The following is a 24,222-nucleotide window of genomic DNA, read 5'->3' as shown; positions in this document are numbered from 1 at the left end:
GAGAAAGGAGGTGGCATGGCTATGTTAGTTAAGGATGAAATCAGTGTGATAGAGAGGATATTGGCTCAGAAAATCTAGATGTAGAATCAGTCTGGGTGGAGCTAATTAGCAACAAGGGGCAGAAACATTAGTGGGAGTTGTCTATAGGCCTCCAAACAGCAGTGATAAAGTAGGGGACAGCATTAAACAGGAAATTAGAGATGCATGTAACAAGGATGCTACAGTAATCATGGGTGACTTTAATCTACATATAGACTGGGCAAACTAAATTAGCAATAACTGTGGCGGATGAATTCCTGGAGTGTGTATGAAATGGTTTTTTAGACAAGTATGTCAAGGAACTGACTGGGGAATAGATTTGGTATTGTGCAATGAGAAGGGTTTGTTTAATAATCTTGTTGTGTGGGGTCCTTTTAGGGAACAGTGACTATAACATGATAGAATTCTTCATTAGGATGGAAAGTGAAGTAGTCTGATCTGAAACTGGGGTCCTAAATCTTAAAGGAAACTACGAAGGTATGAGGCGTGAGTTGGCTAAGATAGATCGGGGAACTTAATTAAAAGGCATGTTGGGCGGATAGACAATGGCAAATATTTAAGGAACAAATGTATGCATTGCAACAGTTATACATTCCTTTCTGGCACAAAAACACAACAGGATAAGTGGCCCAACCATGGCTAACATAATAAATTAAGGGTAGTGTTAGATCCAAAGAGGAGTTATATAAAGTTGTTAGAAAAAGTAGCAAACCTGAGGATTGGGAGCAGTTTGGAATTCAGTAAAGGAGGATTAAGAGAGGAAAAATAGAGTATGAGAGTAAACTTGCAAGGAGCATTAAAGTGGACTGTAAAAGCTTCTATAAATATGTAAATAGAAAAAGATTAGTGAAGACAAATATAGGTCCCTTACTGTCTGAAACAGGAGAATTTATAATGGAGAACAAGGAAATGCAGATCAATTAAACAACTACTTTAATTCTGTCTTCATAGAGGAAGACCCCAATAACTTCCCAGAAATCATAGGGAACCAAAGGTCAAGTGAGAAGGAAGAATTGATGGGAATTAGTATTACTAAAACTATAGTGTTGGAGAAATTAACGGGACTGAGAGCCAATAAATCCCCAGGGCACAATAATCTACATCCCAGGGCACTAAAGGAGGTGGCTATGGAAATAGTGGATGTGTTGGTTGTCATCTTCCAAAGTTCTGTAGATTCTGGAACAGTCCCAGCAGATTGGAGGGTGGCAAATGTAACCCCAGTATTTTAAAATGGAGGGAGAGAGAAAACAGCAAATTACAGACTGGTTAGCCTATTATAAAGGATGTGATAACCGGACACTTAGAAAATATCAACAGGATTAGACAAAGTCAATATATATTTATGAAAGGGAAAACATTTTTTGAGGATGAAGCTAGCAGAATAGATCAGGGAGAACCAGTGAATGTGGTGTATTTAGGTTTTCAGAAAGCTTTTGATAAAGTCCCATATAAGAGGTTAGTGTATAAAATAAAAATAAAAGTACATGGGATTGGGTGTAATATATTGGTGTGGATTGAGAATTGGTTAGCAGACAGGAAACAGTAGGAATAAACGGGTCATCTTCGGAGTGGCAGGCAGAGACTAGTGGGGTACCACAGGGATCAGTGCTTAGACCCCAGCCACACTATATTCCAATGATTTGGATGAGGGAGCCAGATGTAATATTTCCAGGCTTGCTGATGGCATGAAATTTGGTAGGAATGTGAGCATTGAGGAGGGTGTTAAGAGGCTTCAAGGTGATTTGGACAGGTTCAGTGAGTGGGAAAATACATGGTATATGCAGTGTAACGTGGATAAGTGTGAAGTTATCGACATTGGTAGGAAAAACAGAATGGCAGAGTATTATTTAAATGGTGATAGGTTGAGAAATGTTGATATACAAAGGGATCTGGGTCTCCTTGTACAGCAATCACTGAAAGCAAACATGCAGGTGCAGCAAGCAGTTAAGAAGGCAAATGGTATGTTGGCCTTCATTGCGAGAGGTCTAGAGTACAGGAGCAAGAATGTCTTACTGCAGTTGTACAGGGCCTTAGTGAGACCACATGGAGTATTGTGTGCAGTTTTGGTCTCCTTACCCAAAGATATACTTACCATAGTGTGTGCAGCGAAGGTTCACCAGACTGATTCCTGGGATAGCAGAATTGTTGTACAAGGAGAGATTTGGCCCACTAGGCCTGTATTCACGAGCTTAGAAGAATGAATGGCGATCTCAGTGAAAAGTATAAAATTCTGACGGGGATGGACAGACTGGATGCAGGGGTGATATTTCCTCTGGCTTGGGGGGGGGTCTAGAACAAGGGGTCACAGTCTCAGGATATGGGGCAGACCATTTAGGACTGAGATGAGGAGAAACTTCTTCACTCAGGGTGGTGAGCCTATGGAGTTCTCTACCACAGAAGGCTGTGGAGGCCAAGTCACTGAATATATTTAAGAAGGAAATAGATTTCTAGACTAAAGGCGTCAAGGGGCGTGGGGAGAGTGCGGGAGTACAACGTCGAGATAGAGGATCAGCCATGATCATATTGAATGGCGGAGCATACTCCTATTTTCTATGTTTCTATGTAATGTTTTAATATATTGCAGTTCATGTGTTCTTCTGGGCATTGTGAATGTTTACTATTTTTAAACAAAAATTGGGTTTGAAGCTGCTTGATTTGAGCTCCCAAATGAATGACTATTAATGAGTTTAAATACATGAAATCCGTCCTAAACTCAATTATCACATGTTATGATCGCAGATAAAGACCAGTTACTTTTTTAAGTTACGGAAGAAACCCAAAATCCCAGTTGTTTACTGAAGAATAAAGTCACAAGATTCCACGGTTTAAACAGAAGAATTTTTACTCTACAAGAGTCTAACAAAACAAACGCTAAATACAATCTGAGGTACCCTCCTATATACTCAAATCCAGAATCAACACAAGTTAAACATGCATTAACAGGAAAATTGTGGTCAATTATAAACTACTCCAAAAAGTTACAGCTAAGACAGATTTTACAAATTAGCTCAGCAGTCTATTCGGTGCATAGGTTATCAAACTTAGCCACAAAGTACTTCAAAACTCTATCTTCCTTATGAAGAATTTCAGCTGCTCTCCTAGGAGCTATTTCATCCATAGCCAACAGTTGTGCACAACAAACCCTTGTTCAGGTATGGTCTTCACCAAAAACGGTGCAAATCTGCTGAATCTCCTCAACTCTGGTCTGAATGACACAAATCCACCAATGTTATTTTCATGTAACAAACAGCTGTAGCAATTGTGTATTTGCTTATTCTCAGCTTCTGGATCTAGCCTCTCCTCTTCAGCTTGCCTGTACTGCATCACTGGGCTCAACAACCTCTACTGAATTTGGATTGATCTATGTCCTTTTCATATCTTTCAGTGAGGGTCAGTCGCCCTAGAAGTTTTAATTTCCAATCATTGTTATTTTCTTTAGAAACTGGAAGGGTCAGTTTCCCTTTCTTCAATTAGTAACTGTCTCATTTGATAACTGATTCCATCACACACAATCTGTTCATTTTAGATATAACTTTGATTTATCCCAAAGCGCTGTGGTGATGAGTAACTTTAACACTATGTTACACAATTGAATTGTTTAAGTTTGTTTCTAATTATTGGTACTAAAAGTTATTAATCTGAAGAAGTTGTCTTCTACCAAGCCAGGTAGAAAGTGATTAAAATTTAGGTTTTGGGGAGAAAGGAATAATTCTAGTTTCACTGTGCTCTGCAAAGGATAGAATTTAAAAAAAAACTTGGCAGTAATTCTGCTGTAAGAATAACTTGTATTTAAATTTGGTCTCCTTTTGCAATGGGAAATTTGTAGCTCTCTGATTTTGAATTAGTCCAGCTATCGTGTGAATTTGTAAAATCCAACCAAATATAGCAATTAAGCCACAGTTTGCAACAAGTCAAATTTTCATCTGCTATGAGGATGCATATGGTTTTTAAAAAAGTTAAGTCTACACCAAACTGGATACTGAAGTTTAGTCCATATTGCTTAAATAGCCATCCTAAATTTGTCCTCTATCCACATTTGAAATCTTTGGCTCAAATCCACGAGACATGTTCTATATATTTCCCTCGTGAGACAGCAGAATTGCAACAATACAATTTACTCAATCTGTGGTAAGATGTTTACAGATTCCTTTTTAAAATCATAGTTTAATGCCCATTTGATAGACCTGGACCACTTTGATTTAGATTTGATTTTCTTCACTGGATGGCAGGCTATCCTTTCATCATTGGTTTGCTTTTAAATCTGGCACTCATTGCAGTTTCAGTAGTAATAAATTCATACAGGAAACTAATATGGGCAGTTTTGCACCACCTGTGAAGAATTCTGTTAAATGAAATGGAAACATTTTAAGGACATGGAAGTGTTTGCTTGCACTGAGGTAAAAAGACTTGTGCTGTGTTCCATGGAAGGTAATCCTGAATGCATAATTTAAAAAATTCTAAAGATCAATAAAATATTTTCTAAAAAATGATGTAAATCACATTTGAAATGCATCTTAAGTAAGCCTGACATATGCGGTGGTGAGTGGTCCCATGGACAGGATGAGGACAATGATGGTGAGTATGAGAGAGTGAATGGTGTTGTCCCTTGAACTGGCAGTGAGTGAGATCCCTGTGGATGGGTCTTTGAGTGAGAGAGTTAAGAGTGATGGGAAGAGTGACTTACACTGGCAGAAGGAGGAGATCATGCATTCTCTTGCAACACTGGATGGCTGTCCTCTTTTGAAGGGCATTGGAGCTGACCACCACTGCCACCGACTCCCAAGCCTGGCTGATCACACCACTGCCCGTCCTGCAGCCTGAGCAGGGGTAGAGGATATTGTGGCGGGCCTCTGCAGCATCCAAGAGGTGTTCCAGTGATGCGTTGCTAAACCTGGGAGCTGCAGTCTTTTTGCCTTTGGACATCTTCCCTGCAGCAGTCGTGGGTTGGAAGCACTGAAATGTGCGTGTGGTTGGACTTTAAACATCGTGCCTGGTGTGATAAAGTGGCGGGTGGGCAAATGAAAGCCTGCCTGCCATGGAAATGGCGTGTTTCCTGGGAATGCATAAATAATGTGGTGGGTTTGGGATGATAAGGCGTGAAAACCCACCATCACAGCCGGCGGGTAAAACATTGCTTTACTTGCCCACCACCGCACTTAGTGCAAATCTGGGACGATTCCACCCGCAAAGTCACTGTGGCTACCACAGATATACCCAGCTCTCTTTGGTCACGGTCAAAATGAGTTTTTTCATTTTAACAAACTACTTTGAAGAAGGTTTTAAAAGCTTTTTTAAAAACATTTTAATCAATTATATTTTCCAAGCAGATGATGGAATTTTCTAACATTTGAAAGGTATTGCAAATAGCTTGATCTTAAGGCAATTTGTTGTATACCTATGGCTATCTGTGCATGTTGTTTTAGAAAATGAAGACTTTACATTTACTATAACCAGTAGTAATAGAGTAGATTGACTTTTTAGCATGCAACATCCCAATCACTACAAATACAAGGTTAAGTTTCAAGCCCTGTAATGCATAGCCTTCTTATAACCATTACATTCCATACCTTGCATTGTGTGCCTCCAAAAAAAAACCAGGTAGCCTTCAAATTTTCCAAAATGGGAAAGTTCTGTTGCAATTGAATGGGATGACCCCAGTCACTGATTTTTAAAAATCTATTATGGCAATGACAAAGGCATCCTTGGCTGAGAGTTCGCACAATTTGTTCTAATTTGCCAATTGTTGCCCACCTAAAGCTTAAAAGATCCATATCCCACTATAAGATTTGACATTGCTTTGTCAATCAACTAATCCACTACTTAACACCAGTTTTTATCTTTTTCAGTAGTGGAGATTATTGGTGATTTAGTTTAAATGCTCGCTCTGTAGGGATTGTTTTTATTTGAAAGCCTTTTTTTTTTGGAAGAATGTTCAAGTTTGAGCTTTTAATTGTTGCAAACAATTGAGGTTGCTTCAACTTTGGGTTTAAACTTTCTCACTGTAACAATGCACAACTGAGCCAGTCACTTTTTTTTTCTAGGCAAATCTGGAAGTAAACTAGTAGTAGGATGTTTTCTTGGCTTTGTTCATTTTTATTACCTGCAGTCGTTATTTGGGGAGGTTAAGGAATGTCTTGCTTAACCTTCTAAGGACATATGTACCTATGTATTCAATATTAAAATGTGCATCTTTTTCAACATAACATTTAAAAAGTACAATTCTTATAAATTGGAGCCTAGTTTAGAAAAATACTATATGATTGAAAATAGTGTGCTTGGAATGATGCCAGGAGTGCTAATGGCATGGTTGAAATTTGAGGAGGATTACATTAACCTTTAGATCCTAGGGAATTTATTTAGATTATTGGTGAAAATTGCAACATATATTGAAAAGAATTTAAAGCAGCTGCATTTTGGCAAATGGATACCTGCTATTTTTTAATCACAACTCTTCCATTTTTGGTCTACTGTTACATTTTTCTGTATTAACTATTTCCAGCATAATCCTGCTATACAAAGTGCACTTAGAGGTAAAACCTGGACTAAGATCGACTTCAAAGGATGATTGATCAGAATTCATTTTGAGTCCAGAATGCACTGGCATTAAGAACTGTCCTGTTTTTACAATTGGAAAAGGGCCTTTTTAAAAAAAATCTTAAGACATCTGCATTAAAAGTAAGGATGGATGTTCTATCCATGAATGCTTAAATCTTTTTGGGTATTTTTAGTCAAATATGAAACTCTGGTATCTTCAAATCTACCCTGTCCTGAACCCAAACCCACATTGCAGATACACGGAGCATTTGCAGATACATGGAGCATTTCCCTTATGGATGGGAGACGACTTGTTCACTAATGGCTACCTAAGTATGTTTTTTTTAAACCCTAAGGAAGCACCTTCACACCAAACTACTTCTAAATAGTTTTCCTGAGAACCTTCTTTAATTGATTTGTTACAAGTAGTTTATCTTTCTCTCAATTTAAAATGCATCCACTTGGCATATTTTTTTAGCTCCTTTTCAGATTAGTCTACATTTGAATGTGTTACACAGGAGTGATTTTAGTATTGGTTAATTACACAAGTACTTTCCTAATTTAAACGCTTGCATTTAGTATCATGCAAACAATATAAATTTATCCAGTACCTGAATCAAAACTGGTAGTGAACCTGTTTGTTAAATTGAAGTTTTCTCAAAATTGTATCAAGTAATGGTTGTCATCATTTACAAAATCCACCTAGCTAGTGACTTAACTGAATAAAGCGTGTTCTTTCCCATAGGCAGTCAGATTAACGTAAAGGTTTAACTATTTTTGAAAAATTAAATGACTTATAACTTGAAGCTTTGCTTATTTTCGTAGCTGAATGACTAAAAACATTACTTGCATGAAACTTGATAAGGACACATTTTTCTTTAATTTTGATGTAGAAAATCTTATTTGACTGGTCTAATAGAGTTTTCACATTCTATTAGTGGAGCTTCATTTGTTGCTGCAATATTGCAGCATTTGTTTGCAGAAAAAGTCTGCCTTTATTGGGGAAATGCCAAGCCACATGGAAAGTCATTTCAATGTAGATAACAGCAGCTGTGCATTATCAGTAACGGCCTGAGATTCATTAGCTAGTGTAGATGAGATAACTAACTTGTCACGACAACAGGAGAGCTCAATACAATGAGCTTTTTAGAAACAAAGAAAATGAAAGCGTTCCTGTATTCTTGGCATCAGTCCTTATCTCTGGCCACTGGTACTGTTTGTGCAGAATTAAAGCAGCTGCTGCCATGAGTTATTGGCAAATAAACTCAATATACCATAAAATTACAGCAGTGTTTTTATAGATATAACACTAAAACATTGCATAAGATAAAGTGCATGTCAGTAATTGCTTCTATTCTAAATTTAAATACTGGATGTAGTTCAGCTGCAAAAAGGAAAATGGATTACAAAGTGAAATGGAGATGTTGTTTTAGCAAGTTCTCAATAACTTGCATTTCTGTAGCGCCCTTCTCAATCACCAAATATCTCGGCCCTTACAACCAATGAAGCATTTTTGAGGTATAGTCACTCTTGTAATATAGGAAACATGGCAGCCAATTTGCACACAGCAAGATTCCACAAAAAACAAACATGGTAATGATCTTGGGTTTCAAAAATGAGAGATATAGCTAGGAAGCTATGCTGAACCTTTATAAAGCTCTGGTTAGGCCCCAGCTGGAGTATTGTGTCCAATTCTGGTCACTACACATTAGAAATGATGAGGGTCCAAGAGCGAGAGTGCAGAAGAGATTTATCAGAATGATTCCAGGGATGAGGGAATTTAGCTACCAGGTTAGGTTGGAGAAGCTGTGGTTGCTTTATGACCAAAGGAATTTGAGGGGCAATTATCAGAGGTGTACAAAATTGACAGGTTTTGATTGAAAGCTGTTCCCGTTAGATGGTAGAAGGACCATGGGACCTGGAGTTAAGGTTTTGGGCAAGAGATCCAGAGGGGATGTGAGAAGAACATTATGCAGCAAGTGTCATGATCTGGAACTCGCTGTCTACAAGGGTGGTGGAAGCAGAGATTATGATTTCAAGAGGAAATTGGATGGGCGCTTGAGGGAAATTAGGTTGTAGGGCTGCAGGGATATAGTGTGGGGAATGGGACTGATTGGATTGATCGACAAAGAGCTGGCATGGACTGAATGGCCTCCTGTTCTGTTATGACTTTGACCAGAGAATCTGTTTTTGTGATGTTGATTGAGGGATACATATTGGCCAGGACTCTGGTTTGACGGTACTGCTGTTCTTCAAAATTAGTGCTGTGTGTGACCTTTTACTTCCGCCTGAGAGGGCAGATGAGACCTCAATTTATCACTCATCTGAAAGATGGCACCTCTGATAGTGCAACACTCCAGTATCAGCCTTGATTTTTGGGCTCAAGCCCTGGGTAGGAAAATTGGATTTTCATTAAAGGCAGATATAGGTAGATTCTTGACTAACAAGGGAGTCAAAGGATATCGGGGGTAGATGAGAATGTGCTGTTAAGGCCACAGTCGGGTCAACCATGATCTTGTTAAATGGTGGAACAGGCTTGAGGGGCTGAATGGCCTACTGCTCCTGATTCATATGTCTGTATGGCTCTGTTCAGCCTTGAGGAAGGGCATATTCTGTACAATTTTATGACCAAGCAACATCTAATGTGGTATTTAAACAACCATTTTTTAAATCAAAGTGAAAAGTTTTGTCTTTCAGATGTGTCTAACTCTGCAACTAAAGTGATCCAATTAACCATCTTGGTTATAAATTACATTTATGGGTTTGGCCATCTGACCAAATTCATTTAATGTTGTAAATTTATGGGTGCAGAGATTGTGGACTAGGTGATGTAATGTTATTTAATTTCTATAACCTAAAGCTTTGTGTAGAGAGAAGAAAGTAACAAAACCCACCACTTGTTGAAATTGCAATTTAAACCACCTTGTTCAGATAAGATCTTTTTTACTATGCAAACTGAGTTTTGTTTTGTAATATAGACCATGCTTGCTTTCTTTAAGTATGAGGAGGGCTAGTGTTCTATTGCAGGTCTTAAGTTGCACCTAGATATTAAACAGCCCCTTGATACCGAAAGCAGAATACATTAATGATTAATGGAGCTGTAGCTTAGTTACAGTTCTGATATCGTAAGCTAGCATGCAAGAGCAGAAAGCAATTAGGAAGGCAAACGGCATGTTGGGCCTTTATTGCAAGAGGGTTGGAGTACAGGAATAAGGAAGCTTTGCTAAAATTGTACAGGCCTTTGGTGAGACCACATCTGGAATACTGTGTGCAGTTCTGGTCTCCATATTTAAACTTGCATTTAAGGTGGTACAGTGAAGGTTCACTAAATTGGTACCTGGGATGAGAGTGCTATCATCCTATGATGAGAGGTTGAGTAAATTGGGCCTATATTCTTTGGAGCTTAGAAGAATGAGGCGTGATCTGATTGAAACATACAAAATTCCGAAGGAGCTTGATAAGGTGGACGCTGAGATTATTTTCACTGGTTGGGGTATCTAAAATACGGGGGGGGTGGGGTACAGTCTCATGATAATGGGATGATCATTTAGGACTGAGATGAGGAGAAATTACTTCACGCAAAGATTGTGAATCTTTGGAATTCTTACCCCAGAGGTTGTGGATATTCTATCATTGAATACATTTTAGGCTGGGATAGAAATATTTTTTTTCAGGGAATCAAGGGATATGGGGAGCAGGCAGGAAAGTGGTGTTGAAGCCAAAATTAGCCATGATAATATTAAATGGCAGAGCAAGCTCAATGAGCCATTTTTATCTCTTCCTGCTCCTATTTCTTGTGTTAAAATTCAGAAGATTTGGTACTTATTTATCAACATCAGTTGAACAGCAAGTAAATAAACGTTAAGCTATTGCTAAACATTCAATTTTTATACTGCACAACATAAGGTCTGAAAGTTTCTCTAACCTTAAATGGGAAGCAGCATGCCTTAAGCGAGAGAAATAAGTAAGCGGCCTGAACCTTTAGTGTGATTTTATTGTATTGTTGGTTAACACATTGTGGCAATAGTGTAGTGGCAAATGTAGGCTTTGTTGAATTAGATCCATTTTTTTAAAAATCAAGAGTTATCAATCACAGACGACCTGTGGACCTAGTTTGAAAGATTGAGATGGAACTACAATGGGCTGTTGGACCAAAAAGTCAAAGCAATTATCTATCCAAATTAGACATCCAGCACTTTTTAAACAACACGGAGAGACGATGCTCAATACAGGATATAGAGATTGAAAAAGTTAGCTTATAGTACAATGTTGTTGGTCATAGAGGCAGTTAAACTAATCCTAAACTCAACTGGTTTTAATGAAAGTTTTTTGACTGGGAAACACTAGCTACTTTGAGCAATTCTTTCAGATGTGGATCCTAACATCAATTCAGATCACTTTAGAGGAAAGGAGATTACTTTGCACTGGAGAATGGACAATATGTACCTTCCATAAACTTGAGCTTGCCCAAAACCTGCTGGTGAAGAATAGTGTGAAACAGAGCTGTGCCCTAGCCCCACTTTGTTTTCTTCCCCGTGCTCCTGACCTTGTCTTCCTTGCAGCTGTGGAAGAGTTTACCTGCAATCTAGGTTAATCATAAACTGTCGAGACTGGAAGCAAAGACAAATATACAGTAGAATGATCAGAAAAATCCCTTGCGCTGATGATGCTGCGCTAGTTACTCTCTCTCAATCCTAGCTAAAAATTCTCGTGGATTGTCTTTCCCATACCTGTGGCCTGTCCTTCCTGAATACAGCATGAAGAAAACTGTGGTCATGGGACAGGGGGCTACATCGCCGCCCTGATCACACTTCTTTTTTAAAAAAAAATTCCCACTGGAAGTTGTTAGCAAATTCTGCTACCTTGGGTACATGGTGACTGGCAATCTGTCTTTTGATGCAGAACACATGCATAGGGAAAGCAACTACCACTTTTGGCTGACTCTCAAAACATGCATGGAATAACATCATGATGCAGGTTTGAGACTTGTGTTCTCAACATCTTGTTGCATGGCTGTGAAACATAGACAACATACAGCTATCAAGAAAGGAAGCTCAACAACTTTCATCCTTTTGTACTGCATTCTGGGCATCTTGCTGATGAACAAAAATCACGAATGCAGCAGTCCTCTCAAAGGCGAAACTCCCTAAGTATGTTGACACTCACCAGGCAGAGAGAATTTTGCTGGCTGGGGCATGTTTGCATGATGGAAGATGGTCATATACCTAATGATTTTTTCTATGGGGAGATAGTGGAGCCAGATGACCAGTAGGGCACCCAAAGTTCTGCTTCATGGATGCTTGCAGGGGGAACAAAAGGGCCCAAAACACTAGCCAATGACATCACCACGTGGGCTGCGGTGGCTTGGCAACAGCTGCCGACACCAAAAACATCAACCCACCATAACATCTGATGACCACTTCATATGCAGCACTTGTGACAGGATCTGCTTCTCATGGCTGGAGAGACCAATCCAACAGCAACAGTGCACTTTATGATGCCACCCCATCCCCGACGGATTTACTGCATGTCCATTATATGTAGATGGAAGGATGCCAATGACAGCAACAGATCCTAGCTTGCACCAAGTCTTGTTTGCTCAACACCCCCGTGCTTGCTGACTTGCTTTACTTAACCAAGAGCCAACGCAGTGATTTTTAAAAAAAATTCTCGTCCTTGTTTCAATCCCCACGTGGCCATGCCCATACCTATCTCTAATCTCCTCTAGCCCTACAACTCTCAGATATCCATACTCCCCCCAGTTGTGACCTCATGCACTTCATCGTTGTGCTTTTTGGCTGTCTGCCCTTAAGCTCTGGAATTTCCTGCCTAACCCTCTCCTCCTCCTCTCACCTCCTGTGATTTCTCTTTAAAAACCTGGGCAGGGACTGCTTCATTATCAGAGGAATTGAACACTACAATCACCCCTGCTTCTGTCCTTAAGATGGAGTTGGACTTGACCTGAGGAACTTTTGCAGTCATGTCCTAAGGCTGAGATGAATAACCTCCAACAACTACTGCCATCTTCTTTTGTACTAGGCATGACTTCAGTTAGTGGCAAGTTTTTCCCAATTCCCCCTTGACAATAGGTCCTTTGTGGCCATCTATTGTCTCAATCTTACGTTGCTTCTTGAATTCAGCTCTTTTGTCCAGATATGGATCAATGCTGGAGTGAGGCCTTGGATCTGACTGGTGTTGGCAGAACCCAAACTGAAGATTAGTGAGGAGGTTATTGGGGACTAGATGCTGTTTGATAGGACTGCTGATTGAGAGTAGACTATCAGGGTGGTAGCTTATCCTGTTTTTTGCAGAAAATACATAATTGAATTGTTGGGTGAATGCCAGTTGCACTTGCACTGGAACATTTTGGTTAGGGGCATGACTAGTTCTGAAGCACAAATCTTCAACACTACAGCTGGGATGTTATCCAGGCCCATAGCCTTGCTGTGTCCAGTGGGCTCAGCCGTTTCTTGATATCATGTGGAGTGAATCAAATTGGTTGAACTGGCAGCTGAGATATTGGAGATGCCTGGAGGTAGAGATGGATCATACGTTTCTGGCTGAAAATTGTTGCAAACGCTCAGCCTTGTCTTTTTTGCCCTGATGTATTGGCCTCTGCCATCATTGAGGATGTGCATGTTCATGAAGTTCCCCTTCTCATTAATTATCCACCATCATTCATAACTGGGTGTGGCAGAGTTTTGATCTGTTGGTTGTGGAATTACTTAGCTCTGCTTGGATTACTACTTTGCTGTTTATCATGTACCTCATTTTCAGGTACACCTATTGCTGCTCCTGGTATGCTTTTCTGCACTCCCTGTTCAACTAGGGTTGGCTGGTCGGCTCAACTGTAATAGTGAGGGATATGCTGTACCATGTGGTTGCGGATGGCGTTGAATACAATTCTGCTAATGTCCCACAGTACCTTGTGGGTGCTCAGTGTTGAGCTGCTAGATCAGTTAGGGTGTACTCAGTGTGAAGATAAGACTTTGTCACCATAAGGCCATAGTGAACACTCTTGTCAATATTGTCATGGGAAAATGTGTCTGCAACAGGCAGATTAGTGAGAACCTGTTCAGTAGGTTTTTCTCTCGTTAGTTATCTTAATACCTGCCACAGACTTAATCTGGCAGTTACATCCTTCAGGATTCGGCCAGTTCAGTCTGCAGTGGTGCTACGTGCAACAGAATTCCCCACCTAGAGTATGTTCTTTGCCCTCAGCTATTCCCACTGCTTCTTCCAAGCTTTCAACATGGAGTCCTGAAATCCAGTAGGTGGCAATCAGCAGAGTTTCTTTGCCTGTCTTTCACTTTGTATGGTCTACTGGATTTTGAACACTTTTTTTTGTCTCATTTGAATTTGGTGCTGAGTGCTCTATCCAATTTAGTTCTAACAATTTTTTTGTAGCGTTTGATACAACTGAATGGCTTGAACAGTTAAAAGTCAACCACATTTCTTTGGTTTGGGCTCTAGGTAATGAAGGCAGGTTTCTTTCCTTAAAAGAGATCAGTGAATCAGTTGGCATTTTATAAAAACTTAGTCACTCCATTCCATAACTTTTTTTATTCCACATTAAAATAACTAAATTGAAATTCATGAATTTTCGTGGTGTGATTTGAATTCTCATACAGATTATCAGCTCAGTACTTAACCACTGCACTACCATACCCGATTCTATGCTACTTTTATTATCCACTAACCTGAAGAGTACATATTGTAACCATCTTTTTCAGTAGAACTATACCAAGTGTTAGAATCTTGAATATTTTATGGACTGTCAAGATTCACAACTGCTGTCTTCTCTCTAGTCCAGCTTTTTTTTTAAAAACAATTCTCCCCTTTACTTAGTTACATGGCTTCACTTATGATTGCACTTGTAATAATTTTCCTGGTTATTCTTCAGTATTGAACAATTGTACCACTTTGGCTTGGTGAAATATCAAGGCTCTTTTCCTGAAGAACATTAGTGAACCAGTTGAGATTTTATGGGGAGCTAACCTATAAGTTTCAAGATTTGTTTAATTCAATATCAGACTTAGCTATGTTGAATTTGAACACTCCTAGGCTGCTAGCCCAGTACCAAAACCAGCATTTACTGGATTGCTGTACTCTATTTCTGATAAATGATCACCATCTCATTTCTTTTTGGCAATTTCTTTCCTGCTCTACTGAAGGCAGAAAATGACTTCTTCCATTATGGGTATAATTCCATGGATATTGGGCACTCTTAATAGCCACAATCCATTCTGCATTTGAGTATAAATGGGAAGTATTTACAGGTAACTGCATTGTGGGGATCATGATCCTGTCGTCTTTGTCTATCTTTATTGTGTCTCCACCCCTAGCCCTGGAACACTGGAACCTGCTGTAACTGCCTTCCAGCTACCCTCGCAGAGATCAACTAAGTTTTGGAGACCAGGAATCTAACCTTGGCTAATTACTGATTTTTGCCAGTTGAGCCATCAGGGGAACTGATTTCTGCTTTCATTATGAATATTTTGTGGATTAATAAGCAGTTTAAGAAGTGAAGTACAATCTGGTTTATACATGGGATATCATCAACATTCTTGAGTTAACGCAAAATTGGTTTTGCAATTCTCACGAACGTAGTGGAGTAAATCTTTAATTTTTAACCAAGGATACTCTGTCAATTAGAATAAGTTGAGTTATCCTTGAACTGTAAATGCCAAAAATAATCTTTTTTTTTGGATTTCAATTTTGGGGTACAGTTGGTGGACAATTTCTGGATGAAGCCTGATAGGTGTCTCGTTACATGTTTTTGTCTTTAATTTTTAAGTGCCGGAAATATTTTCAGTGACCATATTTCATATCTGAAAGCTGCAACCAGTTATATGTAGATACTAAATCCCACTTGGTAAAATTTAATCATGGTCGAGCTACAGCCTTCTTCTTGCAGTTGGGGACCAATGTAAGATGAGTACACACTCGACTGCAGGACAAAGTTTGCAGTTAGAATCTTAGCTTACAGGATAAGTACAGAAAATGGGATGAAAGTGGTGATTAAAAAGATTAAGTATGCATAGCCGATTTCACAATCTTTTTCACATGGAGCTAGTTTGGCACAAATTAATATTTTGTCTAAAACAGTTTACATTAATCTCTCCTTGTGGGGTTAATGAGCAATTTTACAATGTGGTTCCGAAATGCTGCATTATTTCTGTGCTTTCAGGATACTTATAGCTTGTATTTTGTAATGCAGGTCAGTGACGGATCCTAGGGATGGAAAGAGAGTTGCACTCAAAAAGATGCCCAACGTCTTCCAGAATCTAGTTTCCTGCAAGAGGGTCTTCCGTGAGCTGAAGATGCTTTGCTTCTTCAAACATGATAATGTAAGTTTAAAAATCAAAAGCGGGTGGGGACGAAGAACAGAATTGCAAAAACATTTATCCATGCAACAGATTAGACTAAATTATTCAGAAGCACTTTGGATATCAAAAGAAGTTTGCTGCTTTTTGTCGAATGGTTGACCTGTGGAATTCACTGAATTTAAAAAAAAAATAATTCAGGATGTGTTCTTCCGAAGGACCTCCATTAACTTGCTTTCTGCCCTTTAGTCGTAAGGCGCATCGTTGAACATCGACACAAGTATTATTTAGTTATGTGGAAGAACCAAGTAGAGATACACATCTCTTGCACTCGAGGAAGCCCTGTAATCCTTAATTCCATGATGCATGCATTTCTGTTTTGAATTTTATCTTTTGGCAGGAAAATACCCTATCGACCAGAGTTTAAACAGTTAAAAGATCATTATAATTTACCTTGAGCTGACAAGCCATTTGCTATTATTGCTGACATGTCCACGTCTATAATGTAGCCACAAAAAAATTGCTGGAAGTATTCGGCAAGCCTGACAGCATCTTTGGAAAGAGAAGCTGCTTAAACTTTCAAGGTCAATGATCTATCATCAGTGTAACCAGATTTATTTTGTGTGGAGTTGATGCTTTTTAAAGTGAATGATGGCTTGATGGGAATTAAGAATTGTTACTTTTGGCTTTATACCAAGAATCAATGTATGATTTGGATGTAAAATTGCTCTACATTGCATGAATAAGGATCCTTAACCCCAAACTGATCCTTATGTGAACTTTACCGTCTTCTAGCACCAGTTACCTTTTGTGGTCTGAGAGAAATACTTCAGTGATGAACTATGAATAGGCTTTTACTCTGGAGTCACTTGGAAGTGAGTTGGCAATAACGGATGTTGTGACTTGAAGGACTGCTTGAAGACGATGTTTCCACAGCATTGCTGCTGTTGTCCTTCAGTGATAGAGGTCATAGGGATAAGAGGTTCTGTCAAGGTAAATCTTGATGCGATTATTATCTTGCTGAAATGTAACCTGTAGATTACACATAATGCAGTCAACCAAAGCATTCTTATTCATGAAGGAGTAATATCAAGTCCAGTGGCAGGGACTCCAGCCAAAATAACTGCTCTGACCTGGGTGATATCAACCTTAAAAGTATCGTAGCTGCACCCATCCAGGTGGAAAGTGAATAGTCTATCACACTCCAGACTTGAACCTCAGTTTGTGGGGACAAGAAATGAGTCATTCATTGCTAAGTATAAAGCCTCTACCTTGCTCTTGTAGCCATAATATTGATATAGACGAGCTATTTATTTTCAGTTGTGATCCTAAGATGTTGGTTGTGTTTGATAATCGGGATTGGATGGCTAGCCTTTCTCTAGGTCGCAATGAGCACAAGCTGGCATTCACGTATTACTTAAGTTGTCATCCAAAGCTGGATGTTGTCATGTCTGCTGTTGGCTGGAATTGGCTACTTTATTATTTGAGACCTTTTGAATGGAGATGAGCATAGGAATAATTGAAAATCATAACTCTTGATGTTATGATGGTGGAAAGAACATTGAAGCAGCTGAAATTAGTTTGCCTGAGGAACTCCTGCAACAGTGTCCTTGGCTGCAATGTTTAGATTTTACCTGACATCTTCCTGTCACATCAGGCAATAACTTTAGCCAGTTGAGAGTTTCTCTTTGATCCATTTTTATATATTAATTCACAGGGGATGTGGACTTTGCTGGTTGGGTTAGCATTTATTGCCCATTTCTAGATGCCTTTGAGAAGGTGGTGGTGAGCTTCCTCCTTGAACAGCTGCAGTATGTGTGGTGTAGGTACACCCACAGTGCTTTTAGGAAGGGAGTTCCAGGATTTTGACCCAGTGACAGTGAAGGAATGGCGATATATTTCCAAGTCTGAGTGATTTGGAGGGGAACTTCCAGGTGGTGGTGTTCCCATCTATCTGCTGCCCTTGTCCTTCTGGATGGTAGTGGTCGTGGGTTTGGAAGGTGCTGTCTAAGGAGCCTTGGTGAATTCTTGTAGATGGTACACACTGTTGCTAATGTGTGTCGGTGGTGCAGGGAGTGAATGTTTGTGGATGTGATGCCAATCAAGCGGGCTGCTTTGTCCTGGATGGTGTGAAGCTTCGAGTGTTGTGGGAACTGCACTCATCCAGGCAAGTGGGGAGTATCCCATCACACTCCTAACCTGTGCCTTGTAGATGGACAGGCTTTGAGGAGTCAGAAGGTGAGGTTACTCGTCGCAGGATTCCTATCCTCTGACCTGCTCTTGTAGCCACAGTATTTATATGGTTAGTTCAGTTCAGTTTCTTTTCAATGGTAACCCCCAGGATGTTGATAGTGGGGGGATTCAGTGTTGGTAATGCCATTGAACGTCAAGGGGCGATTGTTAGATTCTCTCATGTTGGAGATGGTCATTGCCTGGCACTCGTGGCAAGTAACATTCGTGCCACACGAGTCAGCCCAAGTCTAAATATTGTCCAGGTCTTGCTGCATTTGGACATGGACTGCTTCAGTATATTGACACAAGTTTTGCTAAGGCTCCTTGATCTCGTACTTGTTTGAAAGCTGCCTTGATGTCACAAGATCCAGTGAAATAGGAGCAGGAGTAGGTCATTTGGCCCCTTGAGCCTGCTCCACCATTCAGTAAGATCATGTCTGACCTGATTGTGGCCATAACTCCCACTTTCTGATTTTTTTTATTCCCTCTGCTCCCTTGTTGATCTAAAATCTGTCTAACTCTACTGGTACTGCCTTATCCACCCTGCTTGTTACATTGTCAAAGACAAATTTATTAATTTGTCAAACATGATTTCCCTTTCACAAAAGCCATGTTGCCTCTCCCTGATGTTCTACTACTATTTCCTTAAAAATGGATTCCAGCATTTTCCCAATGACACATATTAGGCTAACTGCTTTCTGTCTCCTTCCTTCCTTTCTTAAATAGAGGCATTATGTTAGTGGTTTTCCAATCTGCTGAGACCTTTCCAGAATCTAGGGAATTTTGGAAGATTACAAGCAATACATAAACTATATTTGCAGACACTTTTAAGACCCTCGGATGTAGGCCATCAGGTCCAGGGAACTTGTCAGCCTTTATTCCTGTTAATTCTCCTAAGACTTTTTATCCTAGTGATTGTGATAAAACAAGATCCCCCTTCCCTTTATTGTCTCTTGATTTTTCTACTGTTCTTTTTCTGTCTTCTACTATGAATAATGTTACAGAACACTTGTTAAAGTCTCTGCCATTTCCTTGTTTCCTGTTGTTAATTAGACCATAAGACATAGGAGCAGAAATTAGGCCATTCGGCCCATCGAGTCTGCTCCGCCATTCAATCATGGCTGATAAGTTTCTCAACCCCATTCTCCCGCCTTCTCCCCATAACCTTTGATCCTCTTACCAATCAAGAACCTATCTATCTCGGTCTTAAATACACTCAATGACCTGGCCTCCACAGCCTTCTGTGACAATGAATTCCATAGATTCACCACTCTCTGGCTAAACAGGTTTCTCCTCATCTCTGTTCTAAAAGGTCTTCCCTTTACTCTGAGGCTGTGCCCTTGGGTCCTAGTCTCTCCTACTAATGGAAACATCTTCCCCATGTTCACTGTATCCAGTGTATCTAATTCCCCAATCTCATTTTCTTAAGGGACCAACGTTTACTTTAGCTACTCTTTTCCTTTTTTACTTTTAGCTTTTACTGGCTTTTCATTTTTTTTCTCATTCCAATTCTTCCCTCTATTATTTTTAGCCATCGCTGTGGAATTTTTTTTTAGAAACCAGCAATCTTCTGACCTACCATTAATCTTTGCAGCATTGTTCACCTTTTCTTTCAATTTGATGCCATCCTTAACTAACTTTGTTAACCACAGATTCTGCATCCTCCTTTTAGAACCCCTTTCTCAATAGATTAAACCTTTTGAGAGTTATGAAATAACTCCTTTAAATGGCCATCATTGCTTTTCTACCATCTTACCTTTTAACCTATTTTCTCAGCCCACTTTAGCCAATACCCTGATAATTGCCTTTAAGTTTAAGACACTAGTTTTAGACCCACATTTATTGCCCTCAAGCTGTGAAATTGTATCATGTTATGCTAGTTTGTGCCTTTTACTAGGATCCTTTACTTTGAGGTTATTAATTAATTCTCTCATTACACATTACCAGATCTAATTATAGCCTGTTCCCTGGTTGGTTCCAGAATGTATTGTCCCAAATACACTCTTTGATGAACTCATCCTCCAGGCTACCTTTGACAACCCATATGAAGATTAAAATCTCCCACGATTATTACAATACCTTTTATTACAAGCCCCCATTATTTATTGATTTATACTCTGCCCTACAGTGTAGCTACTGTTAGGGAGTCTCTAAACTACTCCCAACAGTGGCTTCCTTTCTTTGCTGTTCATCTCTACCCAAATGGATTGTACATCTTGATCTTCTGAACCAAGATCATTTCTCACCTACTGATCTCATGCTTTATTAACAGAGCTACCCACCTCCTTTTCCTTTTTTCCTGTCCTTATGAAATGTCTCTAATCCCAAACTCAGAATCGCTAATTCTGTACCAATGACCATAAGACGTAAGAGCAGAAGTAGGCCATTCGGCCCATCGAGTCTGCTCCGCCATTTAATGAGATCATGGCTGATCAAGTAATCTTCAACTCTACTTTCCTGCCTTTTCCCCATAACCCTTGATTCCCTTACTGATTAAAAATCTGTCTGTCTCAGCCATGAATATATTTAACGACCTAGCCTCTACAGCCCTCTGCAGTAAAGAATTCCACAGATTGACTACCCTGAGAGAAGAAATTCCTCCTCATCTGTTTTAAATGGGTGCCCCCTTACTCTGAGATTATGCCCTCTGGTCCTAGACTTCCCCACAAGAGGAAACAATCTCTCATTACCTTATCAAGCCCCCTAAGAATCTTATGTTTCAATAAGGTCGCCTCTCATTTTTCTAAATGCCAATGAGTACAGGCCCAACCTACTCAACCTCTCCTCATAAGAAAATCCCTCCATACCTGGGATCAACCTAGTGAACCTTCTCTGGACTGTCTCCAATGCTAGCATATCTTTCCTTGGATAACATTTTATTTTTCTCACCATCCTGCACTTTTACCTTTTTGAGCTCTGATAAAGATCTGGAAAAGGCCTGGACTTGAAATTTCAAGTCCAATTTCAGAGAAAGCCTTCAACTTCTCTGAATATCGAGACTGGTTTTTGTACTGGATGAAGTTGAAACAAACCATAAGGCTCCACTTCTTGTGTTTATAACCTACTGCTCTTTGATCTGTGAGCTGTGGAAAAGATCTAGAAAAGTCTAGATCCAGATCTTCTCTCAAACTTGGCTTCAAATTCCTGGACTGTTCTTGACATCAGGAAGACACTTCTGCTCAGGACAACACTTGCAATATACATAAGACCCAACTTCTTTCTCTGATCTGCTACTCTTTTGTGATATTTAAAGTAGCTTACTGCGCCTGCCCCACCACTGCTATGATTAAGACATTTCAGTCTCCTGCCGAGCCTGTGACCGGCCACTGGTTTGTATTGGTTTCTCAGCTTCAGTTTGTTCCTGGCCTTCCATGATGGTTTGTGCCTTGGTGGTCAGCTCTTGTTAAATGTTGCTTGGTATGGCTCAGGAGCTCCACTCTGTCATGGCAGTCTGTGAACTATTTGTTGGGAATAAAGACGGTGAGCTGAGATGGTGTGGGGTTCGCCAGCCTGTTTTCCCTGGGCCCTCTTCTCAACCAGCTGAGTTTTCATTTTATCTGCATGCTTCCAATGCTTCTCAGAAGAGTGAGCCTTCAGCGGTCCCAGTTGTCTCTGTCTGCCATCTTCATATCCCACTTGCAGGTGTACTTGTATCGGAGGAATGGGTGTCCAGCAGGTTGTATCCCAGTGGTCAGTTCGCCATATAGAAGGTCTTTGGGTTTATGGCTGTCATCCATCCAATGATCATGGACAAGCCATTGCAGGTGTTGTTGGCTGAGTAATGAGTGTATGCTGACGGAATTAGAATGCCCCAGGACCTCTGAGTTGGTGCCCTTGCCCCCGCTCCCCCCCCACAATATTTACTAAGGATACATTTTGAAGCAGCAAAGATGGAAACCGTTCAACCTTTTCTCCTGCCTGGCCTATGCTGTCCAAGGCTCACTACTGTTGGCGAATGCAGGTTTGATAGATGCACAGTTTGGTGTTCTCAATTGGGTTACTGTTTTTCCCCACACTCTTACTCAGCTTGGACATGGCAGCTACAGCATTGCAATAAGTATATTGATTTTGCCATCAAGTGACATTGCTGGATATTGTGGAGTCTAGATATGTGAAGCTATCAGCAACCACACCCCAGCGGCACATTATCAGTGTTGGTTTGAAGTATGGCCGTGACATTCACTTTCCTAACATGAGTGATCAAACCAAATTCTAAAAAATTGAGCCAGCCTGTCTATTTGCTGAAAGTGTTCCTAGGTATGGAATGCTAGTTCAACATCAGCATTGAGCAACTCTGCAAGGACTTATGTCTTTAATCCCAGGCAGGCAAAGCATAGGTTGGGTCTATACCCATTGGTGTTTAAGAGAGGTGATCTTATTGAAACATAAGACCCTGAACGGACTTGACAGGATGGATGTTGGGAAGATGTTCCCTCTTGTCGGGGAGCCTAAAACTAGGGGACACAGTTTAAACATTTAAGACTGAGATGAGATTTTTTTTTCTGAGGGTCATTTGTCTGTAGGACTTCCTTCCCCAGAAAGCAGTGGAGGCTGGCGCATTGACCATATTCAAGGCTGAGTCAGATTTTTGATCAAGATTTGAGGGTAATGGTGAGTGGACAGGAAAGTGGAGTTAAGGCCACAATCTGATTAACCATGATCTTAATGATTGGCGGAATGGGCTCAAAGGGTCGAATGACCTACTCCTATGATGTGAGCAGAAGCGATCTGTTTAAGTTGCTGAAGAAAATTGGCTGCCTGCCGAAGGTGCTGTATGATCTCCTTGACATCATGGAGAGGTAAGGTCAGCTGTGACATGCAACATGTGTGGCCTTCGAGATCTGGAATGGGGTCAAACAGGCCTGCATTCTGGCACTGATATTCTTTGGCATATTCTTTGCTGTCAAGCCTTCAATTATTTGCTTGGGTTGAAGAACAAATCACTGCTTCTTGATTTTATGGTGTCCCTCAACTTTGCTGCCATCTTTCTGATTCTGCAACTGACTTAATACATCTCCTGTATCCTCATTCCCACTAAAATACCTCTCTTCAATGTGTCCTCCGATACTATAACCTCAGTTCCTGGAACTTCACTAATCACACCTGCCTCTGAACTTAGACAACAGCTTGTTGATGCTCCATGCTGACCCTACCAAAGTTATCATTATCCCACTACAGGACCTCCTGGATTCCTTCCTATTATCTCCTGTTTATTTCCTATTCCCATTTTACTGTCATGTTTTTATGCAGCCTACTTTTTACGTAACCAGACCTATGTAATTTGAGTCATCCTTGAGTCCAGTGATGTACGTATTTTGGCTGCTGCTCCGGACCTGAGCTCATTGCATTGTTTCTACTTTTGGTTGCTCTCTTCATCCTTTGTAGACCCCTCTTATTTTCTATTGTCATAATTCCATTCACTACTCAACTATCAGGCATTCTGCTCTCCCAATTCCCTCCCACAACCCTTCAGTACTCAAACTTCCCACTCTCTTGCCTTCACACAGGACTGACTCCCTCTTGGAACATATGAATTAGGAGCAAGAATAGGCCACTCGGCCCCTTACCCTGCTCCGCCATTCAATAAGCACATAGCTGACCTGATTGTAACCTCAACCCCATATCCTGCCTACCCTTGAACCTTTATACGAACATATGAATGAAGCTTACAGCTTCCCTCTGTGCCTCACTTGGCACCCTCCAAGGAGTTTGTGCTCGACACTGGCTCATTATTAGTAAAAATCCCCAAGTGCCCCATCCCATGCTCTCTTGTTAATCTTCCTACCCAGTATGCCTGCTGGGGGTGAATCTTACCAATTTCTGCCCAGATCACCCACCTCACTGCTGACCCTGTGAACTCTGCCAGCAGATCCTCTCTCCACACTTCCACGCATTACCTTTCAGAATGTTCATTCACTTGTGAACAAGGCCTTTGTACCCATCCGCATCAAGTTCATGGATGGCGCTGACATCATCACCTTAGGAGAAATCTGCTGAGGGATAATGATATCTTTTCACTTTAATAAAGTCTCCCCCTTCTGGCTATATCTTCTGCCAGTTGCCCAGTCAAGACCATAGGTGTGGCGCTTAT

At 40.4% G+C, this 24,222-nt stretch overlaps 1 protein-coding gene across 5 annotated transcripts in view; it reads left to right on the top strand.

Moving 5' to 3' along the window:
* Positions 1-24,222, top strand: part of nlk2 (nemo-like kinase, type 2) — a 211,650-nt gene that overhangs the window by 59,592 nt on the left and 127,836 nt on the right. For all 5 annotated transcript variants that reach the window (XM_078548113.1, XM_078548111.1, XM_078548110.1 and 2 more), the window contains exon 2: positions 15,794-15,923. In XM_078548113.1, coding sequence (XP_078404239.1) covers positions 15,794-15,923 — 130 coding nt within the window. The remainder of the gene's footprint in view (positions 1-15,793; positions 15,924-24,222) is intronic.

Source organism: Cetorhinus maximus, chromosome 9 (genome assembly GCF_964194155.1).
Source record: "Cetorhinus maximus chromosome 9, sCetMax3.hap1.1, whole genome shotgun sequence".
Lineage (NCBI taxonomy): Eukaryota > Metazoa > Chordata > Chondrichthyes > Lamniformes > Cetorhinidae > Cetorhinus > Cetorhinus maximus.
The sequence above is the reverse complement of the archived record's forward strand: the minus strand, read 5'-3'. Positions and strand labels throughout refer to the sequence as shown.